Here is a 23,241-nt window from a genome sequence, read left to right as displayed (position 1 = left end):
GGGGCTGCACCTGAGCGGGCCCCTCAGGTGCCATTCCGAGCGCAGCCGCTGCAGGTGCCGCTCCCTCGGCAGGGGCTTGGGCGGTCCCAGAGGTGCCTGGCCTCCTGAGCCCCTGTGTGGGATTCTGTGAGCAGAGCACCCCGGAACCCTCCCGGAAACCAACAGAGCGTTCCGAGCTACAGGAGAGGGTCCGTGGAGGCCCCGGCGAGGATCAGGGGGCTGGGGCTTCTCTCTCAGGAGAACGCTGGAGGAGCTGGGCCTGAGAGAGGCTCCTCAGTCCGTACAAATATCCCCAAGGCCTGGCAGATAATGTTGCCAGACTCTTTTTCGTGCTGCCTAACAACCAGACAAGGAGAAATGGCCATAAACTAAAATACAAAAAATTCCCACCTGAAGGAATAATTTCCATTAAGGGTGGCAGGTCACTGGAACAGCTACCCAGGGACACCGGGCAGTCTCCATCTCTGGAGACACTTCAGACCCACCTGGACAAGTTCCCGTGTCACCTGCCCCAGGTGACCTGCCTGAGCAGCAGGGTCAGAGGGGATGATCTCCAGAGGGCCCTTCCAACACCACCCATTCTGTTACTCCAAAATGAGACATTTGGTTACAAACCATGTACCAAAACAGGTTTTATTTCACAGCATCTTAATTTCACAGAAGAAAAAACAAACAAACAAACCCCCAAAACAGGCTACAACTGAGACTTTTAAATAATGGAATATGACAAAACTAGAAGAGTTTTTGTTTACAGGAAATGTACAGGCTCTTCTCAAGAGAGTTCTCCGTGCTGAGCCACCCCAGCAGCACCTTCACAAAGCACCAGACCCCCCCGCGGTGTAAAGCTGTTTCTCTTCAGAGCAGGAGGAATTTGGCTGTGCAAACGTGAACCGGCCGGTCTGGGTCTGGCTCTGGGTCCCGCGCTGAGTTTGAACACACAAGGTACTGAGAGTCCTTTGCCACATGGTGGCAGCTTTTAGGTGAAAAGAGAGAGATTCCCGCACAGGAGGCAAACCCGGCAGGCAGAGCAGGCGGAGCCGGGGGAGGATCCCTGCAGAAGGGCTGGCTGTCCCTGCTGTCCCTGCACACACACACGTTCCTGCACAAGCCCCAGGCTCTGGGCAGCATCACCCCAGCCCGAGCTCTGCCAGACACAGCTGGCACAGCCCTCGCTGCCCTGCGTCATCCTTGGCTTCCCAACTCGAGTGTGTGCCCGAGCCAAGGGCTAGAATAACTGTTAGACAACATTCAGCTTTCTGTAATTTAATGCTCCTTTATCCCAATTTGTTCTCCTGGAAAAAAACAAAAGCTTGCCGGTTTTATGACGTAAACCCACAGATTCTGGGAGTGTAATTTCAGCCCAAATGGCCACTTGAACTAGACAAACTTCCACTGAATACAGACTGCAAAGTGTTGCAAACCAAAGTGCGTTTTGTTCCCTCAGATGGTGAGAAAGGAAAGTTAATTTTGTTACAGAAAACTCTTTATACACTAAATAAAGAAGTTCCCAGAGAAAGACACGTTCAGATTTCATTCATACTAATCAAGCTGTTCTGTGAGAAATTTCTTGGCTCTGTTGTACCTCTGGCCCCTCCACAATTCCTTGGGAAGTGGTGGAGCACCTCAGCTGTCTGCACCACTGTTTGCTAATTTGGAGGCTCGTTACACACTAGATGTTTAGTAGATCACTATTTCTGCATGCAAGGACAGTTATATTCAGTAGAAAGTTTAACTAGTAGGCAATTTGTTTTAAACATTTTGGAAGATATCTGGCAAGCTTATTGTCTAAGCTATTAGCTACATCTTACTTCTGGAGACTGGAAAGTCCTTCTGTGTTAGAGAAACCACAAGCATACTAAATTTTACACAAATAATTTGAAGCTACATACAGCTGAACACAGTTACAAAAGGTTTGATAGTCACTGTAATTATTATATATGAAAAATACACTTTGGGCCCCACTCACAGAGGAAGGGGCCCCAGTAAAGTTTGCTGCAATTCTAATGAAGCCAAATTAGCCTCAGACAAAACACAGCTGAAGAGCAAGGATTCAGCTTTGGTTTTGGCTACAACCAATATTTAATACAAGGAACAGGAATTTACATTACTTACATATTGGATAGCAAGTCCCTGACCTCAGCATGAGGTCTGGCAGTTTATGAGTCAAACTTAAATTACAACTTTCTCAGTTGGAATAAACCAAGTATCAGTTTTGTTCCTTGCAAAGGGACCCAGTAACTTGTATCAATAATATTGCTTCAGAAAATAAACCCAAGAGCCAATACCAGAGAAGGTTCCACGTATAATCAAGAATTCATTCCCAACCTGGATACTGTAAAAATAAAGGAAGGAATAAGCCAACGGGCAAAGAAGTTACTTGAGCTCTGTGTATGCACTAGAGAGCTGCTGGGCACCAGCCAGTAGTGGCTGCTCAGATGTGCAAGAAATGCCAGTTTTATGAGGACCATCACAGTGATGCAACGCTTGGAAGAACAGAGAGTAAAAAAAGTAGCATTTTAAATACCGAGCATGCTTTGTTTCATTGGCCTCAGTTGGCAGCAGTAACTCTACTGGCTTCATATTTGCTCAGATAAGACCATCTATAATACAGTCAATCCTAAAAAAGGTGCTTATTTCAGGCTACAGAACAGAGAAACAAATAAAACCCCTAAATTATACATTTGACAGCAAATTGCTCTTAGTCAAGTGCTCATCTTCCACTCAAGAGTGAATTAGGACGGCAATCACTTCCCAGCTACCTCACTCAACGTGTGGTACTTCATGGCAGGTTTTCAAACCAATTTTCCTTCTAAAGCAAAATGTGTATTTTTAAGTTATTTATAGTAAATAAATTGGAGTAATTTCAATCTCGCTACTTATAGATCATAGAATAGATGCCCTGTATATTATTAGTGCAGATATACTGGAATTGTTTTCCTTGTATGCAAGGCCAATGCAGGTAAAGAATAAATGGCTATACAAATTCAGGTTTTCCCACTAAATAACAGAACTAACTTAAAAAGCACTGGTACCAGACCAGCCAGTTTTAGGCACATCTTTAAAAAAATAAAGTATGCATTTCATTAATGTAAAAATGTGAGAAGGTTCTTAGAAACATCTGAACTTTATGGTGCACTGGAATGGAAGTGATGTTCCTTCAGTTTCAAGGAATACAATAAAGGCTTAAAACAAAATAAAATAAAAAGAACCAATACCATAGTATTCTTCATAGGGAAGAACAGTTTTAGTAAAACCAGGAAGATAAATAAGGAATAATAAGCAGCCATGACAGCTGACTGGTGAATATTTGTGCTTTAAATGTCCAAAAGAAAACAAAAGTTCAATAACTCTTCTCGTACCATCCCCCAGATTTGGCATCTGTGTCCACAGACCTCGACAGTTCCCATCACCCTGCAGCCTTCCCAACGAGCTGGAGCCAGTGGCAGCTCCACAGGCAGCATCCTGGGGTGGGATCCCAGCACAGCTGGATGCTGGCTGGGATGGAGCTTTGGTTAAGACTGTTGTGTGAGCCGTCTGTAATGAGGTAAAACTTGGTTTTCAGGGAGATACAGAGCCAGTTCCAAAGCCACAAGGACAGTGAATTCGAAACCAATGAGATCCCTTCTGTTGAATCTGAATCTCTCTTCTAGTTTCTATCACGGTGGTAACAAAACAAAACAAAGGAGGGGAGAAAGAATCAGTTAATCCAGGTGATTGCAAGGCATTGTTAGATTAAGTCTGTGATGCACGGCCTGAGCTGTATTTTCAGAATCAAACCAGCTTATCAGCTCAGCTGTGACACCCACACAACTGTTACTGCTTCTCTGACAAACATATACAAGTGCAAAAATAACTTTACTGGAGGATCAGTAAGACAGTAGCCTGCGCCAGGCAAATAGTTTTAATGAATTAAAAAAAACAAAGCAAGGAAGAGCCCTAATGAGACAGAAAACTGACTGAAAGAGCTGGTCTTCCATGCAAGCACATGCCACTGAAAACCTTGCATTTAATCTTTGCTTATGAGCTAGGGAGGAGGTTCTGAGAGCAGCTGGAACAAGGCTCATAGCACTTACATCTATTAGGTGTTTCACTTCATGTTTCCTGAGGTCACTGCTGATCTTGGCTGCGAGCAGAACACAAGCACCAGCGCACAGTTTGCGGTTCTGTTTGTTGAGTTTGCCTTGGAGGACGAGCTTCTCAAAGTAAACGTAAGCCATGGAGACAGTCACTGGCTCCAGACTGCACTCCTCACTCAGGTTTCTCATCTCTCTCTTTAAACTGGGAACAGGAGAAAAGACACCCCCCCAGACAAGACAGATTTTATTAAATGCTGTAGAAATACTGCAGCACAGCAGCTCAGAGGAGCACATGGGCAAGGCTCCTATCTGGAAAACCATGACAAGTATTATCCTATAGTGGAAAAGCTCAGCTGGTGCTGATGCACAAACTGATTTCACCTGGCTGACAACATCATCTGCCCATAAACACCAGAGCTTAGCTGCCTCACTGACACACAGGCTATTGCTGTAGGATTTCTTCTGTGTTCCCAAACTGGTTTGTGATTCAGATCACAAGAGTGAACCACTCTGACCTACAGAAAACCACAGCAGAGCCCTGCAGAAGACAGCAGCTGCTGCACAGAGACCTGTCTGGTAGACACCTTGTGTAAGAGCCAGGTGTGAGGGGAAGGCAGCCTGCTTTCCACACTCCCCACACAGCCAGCCCTTCACCTCAGCACCTAGCAGGCTTGAGGTGGATGGCTCCTGCCAGGGCCACACTGTACCTGCATGATCTCTGCAGGAACACACTGCTCTGAATTGCTGCAAAGAGTGGCATGCAGGACTCAGGCAGGACAGACTGCCCAAGCAGACCTTCCCCTGGAGCTGAGCTACACCTGGCCCTGGTGACTCAGCAGAATCCTGTTCAAGCTGGCTATTTCAACAGGCTCTGATTGCATCAATCTCCTGTAACACCAGCAATATTACAGCTCTCTGAAGGTGCAACAGTGCATCTTGGTGAGGAGCAACCAGATGCATTTAATCAAGGATGAGAAATTCTGTGTGGCCTCCACAAAAAGCTTTTCTTTACCAAGTCTCCCCAGATCTAACACTCTTTATCCTACAATCTTGTTAGAGTCTGTAGTCATGAGTAAGTCTGGTAATTGAAAGGCAAAAATAGCCAGAGGGCCCAGAAAGCCAATCCAGTTGGAGTGGGATTGCACTGCAGCCAAGCAATCAGGTTACAAGGGTTTGTTTCAAAGCTAATGCTACTCCACTGTTAATTGGCTCCTAGTGTTAGTACACCACAGTTGGTGAAACAAAACCCTTGAGGTGGAACTTTGAAAACCAACTGTTACCCTTTCTCAGCATCCTAAAGATTCCAGTACAGGGCTGTCACCCTACAAGTCAGCTCAACTGACAACAGGAGATTAGTGTTTAATCATATATGCTATTAATAGAGTTAGTATTTGCTGCATACAAGGGCAGCCTCAGACAGGGTGGATGATGTCCTTGTTACTTAAGGCTTATTTCTTACCTCCTAATTTTGCTCAGTGTCAACTTGATATGAGGAAACTTCTCTCTAAAGGTTTCATTCATATCCTTTTTAAGGTCTGAGGGTTTTACATACTCTATGACTGTAGTCTGAAATGCAAGAAGCAAAATTTATCATTTGTCTTGTGAGCAGGACTGACAGCCAAACAACTCTTCCAAAAACACTAATGCAAAGGCAAATTTGAGTTTTATTATTCACAATTTAACATTTCTGAAATGTCCTAAAGTTGAATCCCAATTATAAACAAAGTCTTTAATAAAATAGTAAGCAAATGGTTACAAGAAATAAATGACAACATGAAGACAGGTGTCAGGTTGGCCTTTGACAAGCTCACTGTACAAACTCAAGTGTTCATATTTTTCCTAATCAATTATCAGAAAAAGCATTTTTTCTTCCTAGAGGAATTTTTCTTCCTCAAAAAAAACTCTTTAGAGGAGGATCTGTCAGGGAGTCTCTCCTCTTTTGGGTATGCCAGTCACTCACCATGTAGGAGGCAAAGATGAGAACACGTTTATGTTTTCCACAGGGCCACTGAGGATCATCCAGAAGATTTGGATCATACTCTGCAGCTTCTCCAGCTTCACTTCCTGAGGGAATGAGGAAAGCACATTAGGTCACCAGAAAAAGAGCTTTAAATTCTCTGTCTCCTCCTTAAGGAAGTTTTCAAATAGCAAACGTTGAGTGTTGGCAGATCTCACAGTACAAACTGCAGCTAACAGGCACATGCATGCATTTCATAAATGCACCAGTCACAAATTAGAACAATAAATAAACCACACAATCTCGTTCTCCACCACACAGACACCATGCCTGACACACCATTTTAGATTAAGGGCAAACTGAGTTTGCATCTACAAATATACCCGGAAAACAACTACCCAAGACTGAATTATTTTGCCTGTCCTTTTAACAGACAGCAGAGTTGTTGTCAGGTTTGCTCTTTTACACAGGAGAAGGGATTCTTGGCACAAACTCTGGCTTATGCATTGTTACTGTGCTAGAAGGCAAGGAGAACCACCTGGATCCACATACACCAGATGTTTCTTGGTGAGAAATATAAAACTTTACATTCCCAAGGAAAAGCTTTGTGCCTCCTGAATGGCATAAACAGAACTAGGCCAGATCTATGGAGGCTGTAAGGAGTCTGTGGAAGCCTCAGTCCTAAGGCTCACCATCTGCACTGCACTAACGAGCTGCAGCACCTTCCGTCCCAACAACACGCTGACCACCTGCAGCTGTCTCAGACAAATCTCTGCCTTTTCTGCTGTGTTCAGTGATGACAGGACTGGCTCTGTCCTTACCAATGTCTGTCCCTGCTGGTATTGTTTTTGCTGTCACAGGTTTGTATCTTGATCCAGGAAGACTCCGGGGAGCACTGGCTCGACAGGGGGGAACAGCACCGTAGGCGTCGGCTTTGCGGACAACCAGAGCGTTGGTCGGGTACAAGAATTTTGCATAGGACACCACCTGAAAGAAGAGAAAGCTGTAGTGGTTATGGGGGGAAATTTACTGAAAAGCTCATTTCCAGACACCTAGGATTTTCCAAATCAGAGTCCCCTAGAGTCTGGATTTGGGAGTGGGGAGCTTGGAACTGTGACACAGGAGGAAGGGAAAAGTTGGATGAGGCATGCCTTGTTTCCACAACTTTAAAATGAAGAGGTGTAGAAGATTTGGTGGGATGACAAAGAAAAAGTGAGAATCACAAGTAAAATTCTGGCATTATAAATTTAAATAAAGCAGTATGCATTTCATCCATATTTCTATCAGAGCTTCACTCACGTGTTGCCTCAGATAACAAAGTCAAGTCAACTTTCCAGAAACAGAGGGAGAAATGATCACAAGCTTCAGCAGCCTCTTCAGAAGAAGCATTATCACAAGCCACAATTTCAAACTATGGGTCTAAAACTTCCCCTGCTCTGAAAAGCCACAGCTCTCACATAATGGACAGTACAGCACTGCATAAATTGATTCGTCCCAGCATGAAATGGCCCCGGGGTGAAAAAGTAAATGTCCTTACCTTGCCATCAGCACCCAGCTCTACTCCTTCCAGTCCAAGCACCATCTCAGTAGATACTGAAACTCCTCCAGAAGGATGTCGCTGCTTCTGTCCTTCCATTTTCAGATCACTAAATGCAGGTGAAAAAGAGCACTGTTACAAAATGCAAGCCCAGCTTCCCATGGTAAACACCAACCAACACCACCAGGTCAGAGTTCTCCTGTGTGGAAACAAGCCAACCCCTCAATGCCACCTCCAGGAGAGCATTAGTTTTTAACTACTCTTTTCAAAATGTGGAGATGTTCATTAACTACAGCATCAGATTTCATTTCAGTTTAACACAAATCTACCAATCTACCTATTGAAGGTAAACTGTTTTTAATATGATCTTTCTGCACAAGACCACATCATTCCCAACTCTCTAATGCTCAAACAGGTAACAGCAAACTTGATTTACATTACTTGTTTTCCAGGATTAGAAACCTGCCTTTCAAGAGCAAATTTGTAACCCCTGTGCACACAAGCTCAAGTTCAGAATGAAGGTTCAGGTTTCTGTGTCAGCAATGGCAGCACGTGGCTTTGTCACCAAAATTCCAATACAAAATCCAGTTTTCAAGTGAAGAACTGCCTTGCCAGCTTGCAAGCTGAACAGCAGAGTGCTCAGAACTGCTCTGAAATAGCTCCAGTGACCTTGCTGCCTTTCTATTATGTGGGAGAATATTTTCCCATCAACTATTTTTATGGCATGTATTTGCATACAATACAATTCCCACGACTAAGCATCCGTTTCCTTTGTCCATAAGTTACGGACAGGACAGAAGTGACAACACAATTGTTTTGCCAGAACAGAATTAGTGTTTTGTATGGCATATTTGTAGATAACAGACCTTCACAGAATGGACTTAAACTTCACAAGGGACTGAAGAAAAACCCAGGAAAATCCAGTTTGTGGGTTGTTTCTCACAAATGATCATATTGACAGCTGTAAACAAAAATGTAGTCCAAACACTAAAAGCAGTGTGAATCAGTCTAAACTGTTTCTGCTTTTCTTAGGTTGCAAATAGTGACATTCACAGCTTAAAGCTGAAAAACAGAAGGGCATCTTTAACTTATTTAGGTGAAAATTCACTATAAACCCTTGAGAATTTCCACTGAAGGCAACAGCACCCTTCCCTGAAACTCCCTGTGCTTTTTTGCTGTTGGTGTCTCTAAAGACAATTGATTTCTGACCACTTTAGGAGTATAGAAAACCTACACAGCAGCCAATCACATTATCTGTTCAAAGTTGATATCGGAGATTTCACAGGACTGGAGTGCTTTAAAATGTGAATAAACACTGGAAGATAACTCTGCCTTTTCCAGTATTTTTCTCTTGGAGTTGGAATGAACACTTTGACACTGTGGCAGTGTCTGGTTTTACTGCTCTGACAGCAAGCTCTTGTCCTTACACATGAATGCCAGGTTAAATAGGCTCACTTGCTTCAAAAAAGGAGACCTACACCAAGCACACTCGTTTCAGGAGATCTCTTGAAACATCAGAGCAGACATTTCACAGAGCAGCTGAAGAGCCTCACCTGATCCGTAGCCCCTCCCCGTAAGGCAGGATAGAAAACGCCACACACAGGGTTCGTTTAGCACAGATCAGCACTATCCTGTAAGCAGATGGGGAAAGATCAGGGTATGAATTAAGATCCAGAAGTTACAAAGCAGCTTTTTATGGGGTATTAACACAAGGCTCTTCTTATCTTGCTCTGCAAGTCAAAGATACTGCCATGGATTTAAGATTTTCAGAAAGCAGCAGAACAGCAGAGGTTTAACATTGACCCTGCAGGTCCTTGGGGCTCTCTATCAAATCTCAGTGTTTAGGGCCTGCCATCACCTTGGGAGCTCCTCAAAGGAGATCCCAGTCCTTAAATATATATCTATATTTATGTAATTTTTACATAAACCTTGTGAAAAAATGTTGATAATATGCTACATTTAGATGAAACCTCACACTTCTATTAACATAAATACAGCCTCCCTTTCTCTTCTGCTGAGCAACCAAGAGCCAAGAATTTGGCTAAACCAAGCCATTCTCCTTAATGGCTTCTCCATTTCTTCTCCATTCTCAGCTCTGACCTCTCTGTGCCAGAGAAAAGGAAAGTGAGAGAAATAAGAAAAGTGAGAGAAGAAAAGAGAGAATGATTTAACCTCCTCAGAGTAGGATGGCGGAATCATCAAGGCAAATGTAGCAGATATGAGCACCTACCACCTTTGACAGAAGTCTGGATAAAGCTTACAAGGCCAGGGGCATCCTCTAATTCTCACTGATATTAAATGTCTCACTGCATGGAACTGGAGGCTGCTTCCTACTGCACACAAGTAGGGGAGGAACCTCAATCTCCTCAATGTTACCTGCTGTTCTTGGTGTCATACTGCCTCATGTTCTTGATGAAGTGCATCTTCTTCAAACTTTTGTGTCTTGGAGACCCAGATATATGCTTGGTTCTGCAATGATAAAAAAGAAAGGCAAACAAAAAAAGCCAAATCTGTTAAATGTTCTGAGAAAAATTCATGCCAGTTGTATGATCAGATGGCAGCACTAGCATGCAGGACCTCAGATATTGGCGTGGAAGAGGGTGGAGGGAGGAGAGGACTGCATGCAACGAGCTGAGGTTAATGCTGCTTTTGAAAACAAGTACCTTCGGACACTGGCATATTCCACTATGTCTTCTAAAAAGTCTAGAGAGCAGCGCTGGGAGATAAAACGCCTTCTGCAAAATGCACAACACCACGAAGAGTGAACAGCATTAGTTCATGGCCTCCGAGTTTAGGAACTGCAACAGATCTATGAGCTCTTAGGACGCATGGCAGGCTGTCTGGATTTTTGTTGTGTTGCAAGAGTGCTTAACTAAGAGTTTAAAGTTTCTTAAAAGGCCAAGAACTTGTCTCCCCCTCTAGGACCCTTGAAATACATACTTTTACCAACTTCATCAACGAGACCATTCATTATCTGCCACACAAAAGAACTCCTACCTATAAGTTAAACACCTAAAAAGCTTCCAAATACTCATTTAAAATCTGACAACTTCATCAACAAGACCATTCATTATCTGCCACACAAAAGAACACCTACTTATAAGTTAAACACCTAAAAAGCTTCCAAATACTCATTTAAAATCTGGCAAAATGTCACAAAAAGATCCCCCCATCAAGGCAGGGGAATAAATAATTTTATATCAATTTAAGCTCAGATACAGGTACATCTGCACGATGACCAAACATCTGTGTGCATTCTCCATTCAGAACAGCTGTCTCCAGCTCCAGGAGTCAGCAGACTGAGAGTCTGTGACTGCAACCCAATAAAACTGACAGATCTCTCTGAGAAACAATAGAGAGGGTTATTAGAGGAAGCAAAAAGTATTTGGCATCCATGTGAAGTCCCAGAATGGAAGATGCAAGAATAATAGCTGGGCTCACGTGAGTTAGTGTAACAGTGATAGGATATCACGTTCAAGCAAAAAAAAACCACTTTGCCAAAGTAAGATGCATTACTATTGTCCAAGTCAAGTCTTTCTTTGTTGGTAGAGATTTACAAATGAATTGTGCAACTCTGACTACAATTTCCATAGGAACAATGCACTCCACCAGCAAAAAGCTGACACTACAACTATCAGAGTCTGTATTTTCTGCCTTTGTTTGAGCATGCATTACGCTACACTTTCAGCAAAAGCCATGTGTGTTTAAGTCCAAGGTTTTCTTCCCAAATGAGACAGGAACTCAACTAATGGGCAGTGCTGCCATGGAAGTCAATGTAGAAACAGCACCATGAGACAAAAGTTACAGGACTCTGGTTTGACAAGACCAGCTTCTGGCAAAACAAAATAAAAATCAAACCTCAAGCTGCAGCAGAGCAGACTCTGAGCTGCACTGTTCAGGCACTCTTAAAAGGAAGTAAAGCTCAGAACTCAAACAGGTAGGAGGATGAAAAATTAGTGTCCCTTTCTGCAAACACAAGGGAGGAAAGCACTCCCACAGGACTAACACTTTCAGTATTGCTAGAGACTGCCTCCTACAAGTCCACAGCCATTAAGGTGCAACTGGAGAACATTCCTGGCACAGCTTCAACACCCTCCACCAGCACTTCAGATTTAAAATTATTACTGGTTTGCTGCTTTTCAACAAGAATGGCGCAGGAATGTTTAACACTCTCACATATACATGGCTCTCCAGTCTAATCTAGCATCTAAAATTCAATAAAAAACCCTTCATGAAATGAGGAAGTAACTGCAAACCTCCTGGCTCTAAAGCAGTTGGTAACATCCACAACCTCCCTCCCCTCCCAGGGGAGACCTGGCTGGATGGAGACAGAAAGACGCCGTGTATGGCAAGCAGAGGGAAAACACAGCTAATGCCAGTGGGCACTGGTACAGAAAAAGCACATAGTTCTGTAAAAGGATGCTTGGTGTGAGCAACAGGATGGATTGGGAGAGCCGTGGCTAGGTCCTCACTCCTAACTCCACGGTGGAGACTCAGCCAGGGTGTTACACCTTCTGAATACCCCCTTGTTTTCTCAGTAACAGGGACAAGAGTGCCAAACACCTGAACCGAGAGCAGATCTGGAAGTAAAACCCTGCTGCAGTGAGGGGAAGATCCCTCCCCTTGACTCAGAACCACAATGACTCATCCCTACTCTGCCAACAGGAAACTGCATTTTTAGCTACACTTGTAAATAATTTCTGCCCTCAGCGAAGCTGTCACCTTGGAGGGATCCCTGACGCTGAGCCAGACACTCTCCCTCAAATCCCCAAATGGGGTGTATGTAAAGAATTCTCACTAACCCAGAGTACCTGAAACAGTTTGTAGGCCCAACCCAACACTTTCCAGCAGCACAGCACCCTCAGCATGTTCCAAGAGTCACTAGTGCAGTACTTAGAGAATGCACCAAATTTTGACACTTGTTGAGCAGTCAGCACTTATAAATATGCACACACACATATATTTGCTTTAGTTTGAGTGCTCTTCTCATGCAGCCAACTCACACTTGCACAACAGGCTGCACTGGGTCACTCCAGTGACTGCTAACTTTGATGACAAAAAATGTCAAGTCACCTATGCTGTGCTAAGCAGCTTCACCCAGGATAACACTTCTTGCTTTGCTCCATGGAATTCAAAGGATTTGAAGTGGTTTGCACAGTGTGTTTGTTGCTGAAAGCAACCTAAATACTAACAATACCAACATCTCTACATATGCTGAGTTATATTATGCAGCCTTACCCATGTGTGACCTGGCAATTTGCAATTGAAATACCCAATATTAAAATGTTCATGGGTTCCGTGGAGCAGGCTGTAATTCCAACAGAAAGTCCAAACATGTCTGTTTGCCAGCACCAGCCATTGCTGTGACAAACTATAGAGGGTTTGGGTGCTAGCATGTCCCTGACCAGGAACTCATTTTTGGGTGCTTCCCAGCCTTTTATTTCAGGAGCTAATAAAGCCAAAGCAGTACACTCTCAAACCATTAAAAACAGCAACTGTGTTTACAGAGCCAGAACCTCGAGGGGACCCATCAAGTGCAAAAACACACAGAGCCCATGCCCAGAGATAAGGGGCTATCAAGCAGAGGAATTCTGGATTACGCCTTGGCTCCTTATCTCCATGTGCACACACGGGCTCACACAATCCAACACTGCTGCCAAATCCCTGGCCAGCTGAACACGCACTTAAAAAAGCCCACAAAACCCCCTTGTGTTCAGGAAAATACCAACAAATTATCTTCAGAGCCACATTTTGACTCCTGCCCTGGGAAGCAGTAGCCAGCCCACACATGTATTCTTCCTGATGGATCTCCCACTGAGGAAACCCAACGCTGGAGTGCTTCCACCTTCAGAGCTGTCCTGGTCCTGCCAGAACCCACTGAAACCCTCTGCAGAGGCTGGACACTGGATAAGCAGCAGTGGGATGCCCAGCCCTGATGGTGACACAGCTCTTCAGTGTTCCCAGCAGGACAGCACACAGCTAAGAGCAATCTATGTATAGCAATGGTAATCCCTACATGTCCTGTCTTATGAATGGAAAGAAGAAAGCTTGTTAAGTCACAGCTCCAGATTAGAGAACACTGACCTTTCTGCTGGCTTGCCAAGAGTTTTCTCTCTCCTCCCACCTGCACTGAGCTACCTGCAGACACCCAGGAGGACAAAGATGTTCCTGCAGTTGGAAGTTGCAAGTTGATTAGCAGGCACTGAATGCAAGGGATGCTGGCCTTGTGCTGTCAGATGTGGCTTCAGGCACAGACAAGGCTCATCCACTCCTGCTGCTGGGCCACGAACAGTCCTCTAAGGCACTCCCTGGGCACCCACGGCCCCACTCTGCACTCACAAATTCTGCAACAAACAGCCCTCACAAATGTCCTTTTAACCCCTTAAAGCTGGGCCTTAACCCCCAATACAGGGCCTGACAGTGGCCAGTGGTGCAGCTGCCATTTGGCCACTTGGAAACTCCTCTCTATTTTTCCCTTCTGGTTCCTGCATTTCTGCCACAGCAGGTGAACATACCAGCTGGCCTCCTGAAGGGTGAAACTGAAAGCTTCTTAAATCACACTGGTTCTCCCCCATCCCTCTCAGGGACAGGGCTGCACTCTGAGCCCACCACGCAGCCAGAGTTCAACCAACATTCAGATATTTCCACCAACACAGCACCCTGAGTTCATCTTATGCTGTGACCTCTTGGTTCTCATCACCTCCAGGATCACCAAGCCCTGCAACAGGAGTGTTCAAAGATGCTGCCAAAGCTCCCCCTCCTCCAAGGGGCCCAGCAGTGTGGATTTGTTTCTATTGGAGCTGCATGCATGGCCCTGCAGATGCTGCATGCACACACAGGCACACACCCCAGGCACTGGGCTAAAATTAGCAGCAGGGCTGATACCCTCTGCTGCTCTTTAGCCATCCCTACTGCCAGCAGATGACTGGAATGGGGGAGGTCAAGGATTTTTAATTACTGTGGAAAATTAGGGCCTAATAGAATTTGGTTTCCTATTTCTCACTTGAGGTTTTTTTTTAAATATGATGTCCCTTTGTAATGTCCTTTACAGGCCTCAGTATGATCACATTTGTCAAGAGGCTGAGTTATTAATATAACAAGGACAAAAAAGCATTTATTGGTTTTTGGAAGCACTAGCTTAAAAACAACTGTCAAAGGTAATTTGCACAAGAAATCCAGATCCCAAATCCTGTTTACAACAGGAAGACATACCTGTCAGCTTTGTTTTTCCAAGATATATTTTAAAGGTTAAGCTGTATTGTTTTCATTCCTTAAGGCAAGACAACAAACACATATGAACTGTGCTTGGGCTTCACTAGGTAAAATCCAGGCATTGGGGGATTAAGAAAACTACTCCTTGTATTTAAGCTTACTTTTTAGCAGCTGCCATTTCTCCTGCAGCCCAGGAGACATTCAGAGATTTCAGAGTGTGTGAGTGGGAGCATCCCTGTTCTGCTATCAGTGCCCTGTGCCTCACCACCCTCGGCGCTCACACTAATGAGTTTCCTGCTCAAAAGCAGATTGAGTACAGCTCACTGGTAGCAACAAGTTCTCAGTAATTAAAGCCAAAAGAAGCCCAAGACTGCATTTACACTGAATCACATCAAAACCATGTCTTTGGTAAAACAAATGACTTCACAAAGGATCTGTGTCATGAAGAGCCCAGCACCGAGCAGGCTGTTTCCATGGGTGGATGGTTTCAGCTCAGATGCTCCTTGAGAGGCAGAGAAGAAAGACACTTTGCATCACCAAGAGTAAGTGTACAGCTCAGTGCTCCTTCTTCACAAAGTCAGCTCTCACTGCTTTATGGCACCACAAATATGTATTTGGATTGCAGGCCTGTCCCAGGAGCTTTCTGACATTTAAGTACCAGCCTGCCAGAGAATAAATACAAGTCTCACAGCAGGGCTAGTTTAACTTATTCATCCAGTAATCTTCATTTTAAAGGGTAAACTGAAATCAGCCACATGAGAATGAAAAATACTTTTAGGCTACAGAGCAGGTCTCTCTGTGAGAGCCCAGGATGAAGGAGGAGGCCTAATTCCTTCAGCTTTGTGTTCCCACTCAAGGTTTGTTTGCAAAATTGAAAGGGCACCAGGGGCTTTCCTGCTGGCCCCAGACAGCCAGGAGAAAACCCTGCACTCCTCCACCAGTAAAGCCACATGCAAGGGAAGAATGTGTCACACAGCCTGTGGAACAGATGAGAATGAACAGAAATGAAGCATAATTTGAATGAAGGTGGAGGCCGAGTAAGTGGGAAGCTCACTAAGCCTGGAGAGTTTTAAATACTAACAAGGAAAGAAATTAGATAATCTTCACAGCAGCTGCTACTTCATTGCTGATTCACAACCACATATGATTAAGACCTAATAGAGAATGAGCTTTATATTCATTGAGTTTCATAAATCACATTGTTTTGGTGCTCAGAGTGTTTAGACAATGCAAGGAGAAAATAATGCCTTCCAGTAAGTATTGTGAAAGCCCAGCTGTTGCAACAGAACCACCAAACCAGATGTAAAGTTTGCTGTGCCCACGGCCCTCTCCTAAAGCTCACTCCTAAAAATCCCTGCTGCTTCTCACAAAGCAGACTAGATGTGCTGGCCAGAGCACCACCAGCATTTCTCCAAATTTCTCCCAGTTTCTGGAGGTGTTTGTAGCTCACCAGCCTGGCTGCCCCCTGTGCTTTGTGCTCTGCTTACTCAGCACTGAACTGCTGACCAAAACAGGCACGTGAAATGCAGAGTGTGTCCTTGATGACACCGTGGGCATTATGCTAGAAATATTCATGCACTTCACTGAGAGATGATGCTGTCATTTCATCATGTGCCTTGCTAAATAAAAGCCTTCAGCACAATAAACTCCCAAGCTGAAAAAAAAAGGAAGGAGAGAAAAAAAAAAAAAGAAAGAGAGAAGCTCTTAACTGGGAAGGAGAAAATTAAAACTGGTGACTGGAGGAAACCAAATCAAAGCAAGTTCAGAGAGGTCCCAGAGTGCTTTTATGGGCACCTGGTTTTTCCCATTTCATCAGTCATCCCCTTCAATGCACAGTCAAGAGGTGGCAGCTTTACTAGGGCAAAATTTTATGCTTAAAGTGCAGCAACCACAACAGAGCAAGTGCAAATCTGTCCTTGCTGTTGAGCAAGCAGCCCTGACCAGCAGCAGTTGAGCCCATGCTGTGGGGACTCCAAAATGAACCAGCTACCCAGCTCTGAGGCAGGTCTGCACTTGGGTACCACCAAGAGCTGGCACAAGAGGAGCAGAAGAGCTCCAGGATCACAGCCTCAGCAGCAGGGTCAGCTTCGAGCTTTAAGGGCTTGGTATGTGTTGTGAAACAGAGGGCCAGCTGAAGGTTCTTCCTTTAACACCTTTTCAGGGAATAGGTAAATTCCTCTTACAGCAGGTTACAGTAACTCCAGGTGAATTCCAATTACAGCAGGTTAAATACACAACAGCTGTAAACCAAAGGTCAGGAGTTTGGAGCTCTGTCTGAAGAACTGGGTTGACTGAGTGGCTTTAGCTCAGCACCCTCCACCTGCAGTCACCTGCTTTATCAGCAATACCTTGTGCTCATTAAAGAGCCTAAATTTCATTGTGCATTTTTAAAACTCCAACTACAGAGCCAGACACCTTCAGAACAACCTTCATAAGAAGGCTCAAAAATATCTTCAAGCTCGCTCAGCCTGACAGCCTCACAGCTTTAACTGGTTGACAGATGGAAAACAGGAGAACACAGTATTTAATATACCATATATCTAATATACTATATATAACTAAATAATTACTTTTAATATACTATACTGTATACTCCTACAGCACTTGCTCACTGGAGGTCTGAATGGGATTCCCAAAATTAAGTTATTCTGGTTTTTATATTCAATTTAGTAGGGTTTTCATTCCTGGCTGATGAGTCCTTGACTTGAAGCAAAACAACATCATTCTGACCACCCTCATCACCTCCTGCAGAAAGGAGCTTTGAGCTGCAATTCCCAAACCTGCAGCATCCTGAAATCCACTGCCAGGCCTCCTGTATCACTCTGAAAAGCTGCAGAATCCATCCACAGGTAAAATCAGCTGCAAGTGCAGGTAATTGTGCACAGACTACTCCTGCCTGGAGAGCAAAGATCTCTTTAAAGCCTCTGGACTGTCTAAATTGAAGAGGTCAAATAAGCTTGGTGTTGGAAGTGTCTCAGATTGCCTAACCCAGACCCATTCACAGGAGTGCACAGGATACAAGGACTTGGATGTTCTGATCTCCAAGTTTCCTGCTAGGCATACAACTTACTTCTTCTGCTCAATTTACCTGGCTGGGAATGTCCACAGGCAGCTATAAAACACTTAATACTGGACACATGTAATTCACCTGCAGTCAAGAATATGAGAGAAATCTGCTGAAGCAACCTGGGGAGGAGACTGAAGCCTTAAAATTTCAGCTGACTTTTAAATGAAAGGCTCAGAATTTGCTCATTTTGAGCCTTGAACAGCACATCACCGTCTGCTGTTCACCTCTGAAAGGTCAAAGCTTGTCATCTTTGACAGAGCTCACTGCTTCCTGAAAGGCACCATGTGCCCAGCTTATTCCAAATTAAGTTCAAAATTTAAACTGAGACTTATTTCATCCATCTCAACAATTTCTGTTTATTAGCAGAGGGGTTTTTATAAAATGTTTATATTCCTTGAAGTGACTACAGCAGCCAAGCTGACAGTAGGACAAAACAACACATTACCCACCATAAGTATAAAATCCTGACTAAGCATTTCTGCTGTTCCACCCACAGAACTAATCTGATCACACCTATGTCAGCAATCTGGCATCCAATTAGCACTCAAAAGCAGAGTAGGTCCAGAGTGTTGCTGCTATCAACTATTGTTTAAACTCCCACTTTCAAAATGACCTAAATTTGCTGATAAATCAGAAATGACTGAGCTATCACAAACACTCAGTTCAGCTCCCTGACCACTGAACTCCAAGGACATTAAAGCATCAGTCACAAATAATTTAGTCTCTGTGTTTATTCTTAGGCCCAGCAAAATGCAGCAAATTATGGCAAAACCAGCTGCTTTTACATTACACTATAATGAAACCTCAGAAGCACAACAAGCATTGACATCCAGGGCTGTTGTTTCCATTTTTCATGCTTTCATAACCTGGCTATTTCCAGGGCTCTCTGCTATCTGTGTTCCCCCAGAAAGCTCTGTCAGTTTCAGACCCAGCTGCAGAAATTCATTAAAAATCTGTGAATGCCGATTTGTTCCCTGTTTGCTGCCTCCCTCCACTGCTTTCTGTGAAGCTCGTTCTTTGAAAGAACAAAAGAACAGAGCAAGATGGAAAAGGAGAAGGGAAGAAGGATGGCAAGCAGATCAGGCAAGCTGGTATAACACAGCATTGTAATTTAAGATCCTGTAAACAGAAGATTCCTTAGGAAAATGAAAGGGGAAGGTTAAAGTCATTCCGTTTATAACGCTCAGCCAGCAGCACAATGAAACTGAGCATCCAGGTTTGAATGGTGCCTCCTCTGCTAAGTTCCCATCCTAAAGGAGCTGAGAGCTATGGAGGAACTCCAGGTTACATCAGGTGAGCAGATGTCTCCTTCCCTGGATACTGCAGATCCTGCCTGTTACCAATAACCAACCCCAACTCGAGCAGAGGTGCTGTCACACCCTGCCCTGAGCCACGCTGGCCGCTCTCATCAGCTTCTTGCAACCTCTCAATCAAGTCAAACAAGGTCAAGTTTTGTAATAAAACTCTGCCCAATGATAGTGTCAGTAGATAGAGATGCTGATAGTAGATAGAGATCTCCGTGGATCAGGGCAAGCCCCAGCAGGATGAAATTCCCAGACATGGCACAAAACTGGTCACTCAACACAGGCAGAGTGAGTCTGGGGACCCTGCAGCCAGTGATCCTTGTGCACCTGAGGAAAATTCAAAGCAGCTCCTGACAGTGACTGAAAAAGGACTCTGAAGAGAACAGCTGCCTGAAGTGGATAACAAGGATGAAAAGCCCAGGATGGCAGAGCAGATTCCACTTCCCCTTCCCTCCACCAACTTCACTCGCCTGTACCTGCATGATGCAGGCAGTTAATGATCTAGAATAGCAACACTGCTGTATGGCAAAACAAATCTCAGTTTCCCAAGTCCTAATAAAAGAAGACCCAGTTTGTAATTGCTGACTTTGGAATCTTAGTTGGCAAACAGCTCACCCAACACAGAAGGAGATGAAGTAGAAGCACCACTGTCCTGAAGGACATTCCTCCTGTGATTCCCTGAATTATTCCTCATGTATTTCCAACAAGAAGAGATGCCTCTGCTCAGTGGGGATGGAGAGATATTCTGTCACCGATCAAAGCATGAAACTGTCCAGTGAAAAATAAAGAGGCAAGTCACTCACCCTGTAAGTTGACAGTGAAATTGTCATAACAGAGGGATGGTCCGTTTCACCCACTCTTGTGCCCAGTGTGACTGGGATGAGGTACATTGGCTCTAACACATCTCCACAGGCAGCACAAAGCAGTCCTTTTGTCAGAAAACGTGTGTGTCCATGTGAAGATGTGAATATCTCCTGTCTGACGGTTTCAGCAGATGCCCTTTTTCTTTCAAGATGAAAACCAGATGAACTCTCACTCTAAATCACCCTCAAAAGTAGTATGCAAACTGATCAATACAATATTCCCTTCCAGCCAGATCTTCCATGGTTTATTTTGTCATTACTCAGATAGAAACCTTTTGATTCCCTTGATTGCCTCTTGCACTTCTCTCTACCTTTTATTTCTGATTCATCATTCTTTCCAGCCAGATTGTTTAGAATTACTGTAGTGGAACGGCTCAAACCTGATGCCAAAGAAAGAGGCAGGAAGGACATCAAGTGAGAAGATCCTAGGAGTATTTTCTTAGTGTCCTATTGACTTGGCTTGGGAAGGGGAAGGATCATCTCTCCAGAACTCTGAATGCACAGGCTCAATGAAAGCTAGATCCACAAAGGGAACTGTGCTTTGAAACTCTTGATGCAAAACCTGCCCTTAAGAGCTTTGCCTACAATAAAAAAGCAATGAAATTAAATCACACAGCACCTCCTGTGCTGGCTTTTGTGCACCAGGAGCGTTGGGTAGGAACTGTTCCACAGCAACACCCTCACTCCAGGCTTTCCCGCTCAACAAGCGGCACACAGCTACAGAATACAGGGCACCCAGCTGGCAGCCACAGCTTCAACTTCTCCAACAAACAAGGAGGGAAAGGTCTCTTCCATGACAAGAAAAGCAGTGAGTGGTAAATAACCAATAAGCAGTGAGTTTCAAGTGGAAAACACCCCAGGAGGGAAAACACAACCCCCCCACATTACTGACAAACAGCTACTTCTCTTCAAATTCACCTGAACCCCCAAACTGGGGACACACAGGACATCTCCACTGTGAGATGCACACTGAAAAGGGGATACCCATCAACTGCATTAGCAAACTCTCTGGCTTTGAAACACTGACAACATCTCTATCTTAGCTCACTGACAAAGCTTTCAAAGCCACTGTAAAGACCACGGAGACTTAAAGCCTTTGATACCGCTGCCTATCTGCAGCCTCAGAGGGCCAGCTCACTTTACAGAGCTGTTTATGCAAGAAACGGCCTGAAAAGAGTTCTTTCACAGCTCAAATCCCCAAGATCTGAGCAAGAGCCTGCCTTCCAGTCGATTAGAAAAGCAACACTTTCAGCCTGACAGAAGTCCCTTGGAATTGCAACGGTAATCCTGCTCTGAAGGCCAGAGCATCCTCCCCCGAGGCTGACAAGTTCCTTGTGCACAAGCATTCATTAATACACAGTTGCAGAGACAAGCAGCACAAGAACAGGAGAAGGCACGACACCAGCAGTGCAGGAAGCGCTCTGCCTAACAGAGACCCTGCCAGCTTCATCTGGAAACAGAGAAATGCAGAAACCGGGCTGGGGAAAAGCAGAAGGCAGGGTTCGGGGTACTGCAAACCTGCACACACAGCCTCAGCGAGAGATCCCCTCCGCAGAGCCTCCTCATCCGCCGCTGCGCCGGCCGGGGCATCCTCCTCCCCGGGCCCGAGCGGCGTTGCCGAGGCGGCGGCAGCGCGGGCCGGGCAGCGCTCCCCGGCCGGATCCCCGCGCACCTCCGGCCGGGCCGCCGGGGCAGGTGCTCCCTCCTGGGGCCACCGCGGGGCCGGCGCCGCCTCCCACGGCCGCTGTCCCCGGGGGCGCCCGTTTCCCATGCCCCGCTCCCCCCTCCCGGAGCCGCCGGCCGGCCGAGGGCCCTGGGAAAGTCCGGCTCTTCCCAGGCCCGCGGGGGGTCCCGGCGCTTCCCACGGCCCGCGGGGTCAGCGCGGCGGGGGCGGGGGGTGTGGGCTGGCCCGGCGAGCCCCGTCCCCTCACTCACCTCTGCCGCTGCGCCTCCAGAGCGAAGCCGCCGCCCGCCGCGCTCTGCGAGGGGCTCAGCAGCCCCGCGGCGCCCGGCTTGGGGGCCGCCAGCATCCCCGGCAGGGCGGGCGGCGCCGGGGGCGGCGGGCACAGCGGGCCGCCCAGCAGCAGCTGCGGCAGGAAGATGCCCCCGCGGGCGGGGTCCGCATCCCCCTTGGCTCCGGCGGCGGCGAGCGCGGGCACGCCGGGCAGGAGCAGGGCGGGCGGCGGCTGGCATACGGGCGGCGGGGGCAGCAGGCGCGGGGGGGCTCCGGCCGGCTCCGCCGCCGCCTCTTCCCCCTCGCCCGGGCCGGCGGGCAGCGACGGCTTCTCGGCGGGCGGGCAGGGCGGCCGCCCGTCCAGGGAGATGTTGTTGAGGAAGAAGAGGGCGGCCTGCCGCCGCCGGGAGTCGCCCCGCTTGCGCGGCGGCGGCTGCTCGCGGGGCGGGCGGGGAGGCGGGGAGCCGCACGCCGCGGCCGCAGCCATTCTCCGAATGAGCCGCGGCCGCCCGGGCGGGGCGGCTGGAACGCAGCGCGGCCGGCGGCTCGCGTGCCCATTGGCTGCGTCGCGCCCGAATGCAAATGAGCCCGGCCGCCGCCCCGCGGCCATTGGCTGCCCGCGCGAGGCCCCGCCCCCGGCCCGCGGGGCCGTGCCGGTCCTGGCGCCACCGGCGGGGGCAGCGCGGGAGCCCCGCGGGGACGGGGCGGCCCCGACACCCCCGGAGCCTCCCGGGCCTCTCCCTTTGCTCCCTCGGCGGCTTCCCTGCCTTAGCCACGAGCCCACCGTGCCCCCGTGCCAACACCCCCCGTGTCCCCGCACGACCACCCAGCGTGTCCCTTTGTGTTACTTTCAAAAAACTTCTCCTCCCCTTGTGTCCCCACCCAAACCATCAGTAGCGCCGGTGGCCGCCTGTTCCCAAGAGGTCCGGGCCTGGCTGGAGGCAGGAGGACACATCTGCTAAACCCATCGCAGGCGTCTGAGCACGTCCAAGCGCTGCTGTAAAGCGGATGAAGATGCTCTTGCTCCATCCCAGCGGGGTCGGAGCCGAGCCTGTGGCTGGCAGGGCTGGGGAGGACCCCGACCCGCCGGCCCCGGGGCGCAGACCCCGCGCACTGCCCGAGACTCACCAGCAGCCCCGGAGCCCGTGCCGAGGGATGGATGGATCCGCACGCTGCCAGCTCCTGAAGCAAAGCCAAGGCAGTGCTGATCCTGGGCCGTATATGGGCAAGGCAGACCCGGGGCTGGGAGGACATAAACTCAGTATTTATCT

The 23,241-nt window shown here is 46.8% G+C and overlaps 1 protein-coding gene across 2 annotated transcripts; it reads right to left on the bottom strand.

Annotated features, from left to right (window-relative positions):
• Nucleotides 1–617: 617 nt before the first annotated feature.
• Nucleotides 618–22,457, bottom strand: CABLES2 (Cdk5 and Abl enzyme substrate 2). 2 transcript variants are annotated; one of them, XM_059862580.1, is made up of 10 exons: nt 21,952–22,457; nt 10,234–10,305; nt 9,947–10,039; nt 9,124–9,201; nt 7,571–7,679; nt 6,855–7,020; nt 6,037–6,140; nt 5,536–5,642; nt 4,074–4,278; nt 618–3,653 (listed from the first exon to the last, which is right to left on the bottom strand). In XM_059862580.1, exons 1-10 carry the CDS (start codon nt 22,455–22,457, stop codon nt 3,513–3,515), a joined length of 1,581 nt encoding a protein of 526 aa, XP_059718563.1. In that variant the 3' UTR covers nt 618–3,512. The 2 variants fall into 2 exon arrangements, with proteins under 2 accessions (XP_059718563.1, XP_059718562.1); XM_059862579.1 differs by lacking the exon at nt 10,234–10,305.
• Nucleotides 22,458–23,241: the final 784 nt, after the last annotated feature.

The sequence above is a fragment of the Haemorhous mexicanus genome, chromosome 18 (assembly GCF_027477595.1).
Source record: "Haemorhous mexicanus isolate bHaeMex1 chromosome 18, bHaeMex1.pri, whole genome shotgun sequence".
Classification (NCBI taxonomy): Eukaryota; Metazoa; Chordata; class Aves; order Passeriformes; family Fringillidae; genus Haemorhous; species Haemorhous mexicanus.
Note: the sequence above shows the minus strand (reverse complement) of the source record. Positions and strands in the feature narration are given on the sequence as shown.

Coding starts and splice junctions, on each gene's coding strand:
- CABLES2 (XM_059862580.1), bottom strand. CDS start 22,457: ATGGCTGCGGCCGCGGCGTGCGGCTCCCCGCCTCCCCGCCCGCCCCGC. Junction 10,306..21,951: donor CTGGAGGCGCAGCGGCAGAG/GTGAGTGAGGGG, acceptor TGCATTTTGCAG/AAGGCGTTTTATCTCCCAGC. Junction 7,021..7,570: donor AGCTGGGTGCTGATGGCAAG/GTAAGGACATTT, acceptor CTCTTCTTTCAG/GTGGTGTCCTATGCAAAATT.